Below are 886 nucleotides of genomic sequence, written 5' to 3'. Positions count from 1 at the left end.
CAGGAGGCACCAAGATGCTGGCGGGTGCCCGAGGCAAGGGCAGAGGCCATAGGGTAGTGGGGGCTGGGGGGTTGGGGTCTCACCTGGTCCTTCTTGAGGGTGATCTGCCCAATCTCGCGGTTGCCCACAAAGGAGCGGGTCACCTTGAGCACGCGCTCACCCGCCCGCACCCGGATGATGTAGTTGGTGGGGAAGTAGCCGACCTTCTCGCCAATCTTGCCCTGGATAAGATACAGCAGGGCCGGGGGGGGCGAGGCTCAGAGCCTGGCAGGGGCTGTGGGTTGAGAGTGACGGGCACCAACAGGCCTGGGGGACAGGGTGCTGTGGGTTGGGAGTGAGAGGCACCACGGTGCAGGGCTGGAGGGGGGGGGCAGGGGGCTGCAGGTCAGGAGTGAGGGGTACTGGTGGGACACAGGAGCCCCACCCCCACCCTCTTCCTTTCACAAACACTGTGACCCCCACCACCATGCCCCCTTCCTGTGCCCGCAGCTGTGGCCCCCTCACCCTCCACCACTCCTCGTTGGAGTCATCGATGACGGTGATCTTCTCCCCGGGGCTGCAAGGCAAGGAATGGCAACTGAGGCAGGGGGTCCGTGCCATGCGGGCGGGGGCTACCGCCAGCATCAATCCCCTGCCCCTGGAGTCCTGGGACTGGCCGAGGGAGAAGCCAGGGAGCCATCATGGGCCTGAGCTCGGCCAAGCAGGGGCCAGCAAACCTGCCCCCTTCCCCTCAGGTGACTCAAGCACGGGACAGTGACCACCCTCAGACAACCCCCCCTGGCCCTGCTCACGGGAAATCCAGGTCGTCTTTCTCCAGCGCCTTGAAGCGATAGAGGGCCACGAAGTAGTGGGACTGCCCAAAGCCCCCGCGCACCCCGGCCTTCGG

At 66.0% G+C, this 886-nt stretch overlaps 1 protein-coding gene across 1 annotated transcript in view; it reads right to left on the bottom strand.

Moving 5' to 3' along the window:
• Positions 1-886, bottom strand: part of STAC3 (SH3 and cysteine rich domain 3) — a 16326-nt gene that overhangs the window by 6581 nt on the left and 8859 nt on the right. Inside the window, exons 6-8 of the mRNA XM_019504679.1 lie at positions 792-886; positions 505-556; positions 84-221 (exon numbers count right to left, since the gene is read on the bottom strand). Coding sequence (XP_019360224.1) covers positions 84-221; positions 505-556; positions 792-886 — 285 coding nt within the window. The remainder of the gene's footprint in view (positions 1-83; positions 222-504; positions 557-791) is intronic.

The sequence above is a fragment of the Gavialis gangeticus genome, unplaced genomic scaffold (genome assembly GCF_001723915.1).
Source record: "Gavialis gangeticus isolate Ggan-Ray unplaced genomic scaffold, GavGan_comp1, whole genome shotgun sequence".
NCBI lineage: Eukaryota > Metazoa > Chordata > Crocodylia > Gavialidae > Gavialis > Gavialis gangeticus.
Note: the sequence above shows the minus strand (reverse complement) of the source record. Positions and strands in the feature narration are given on the sequence as shown.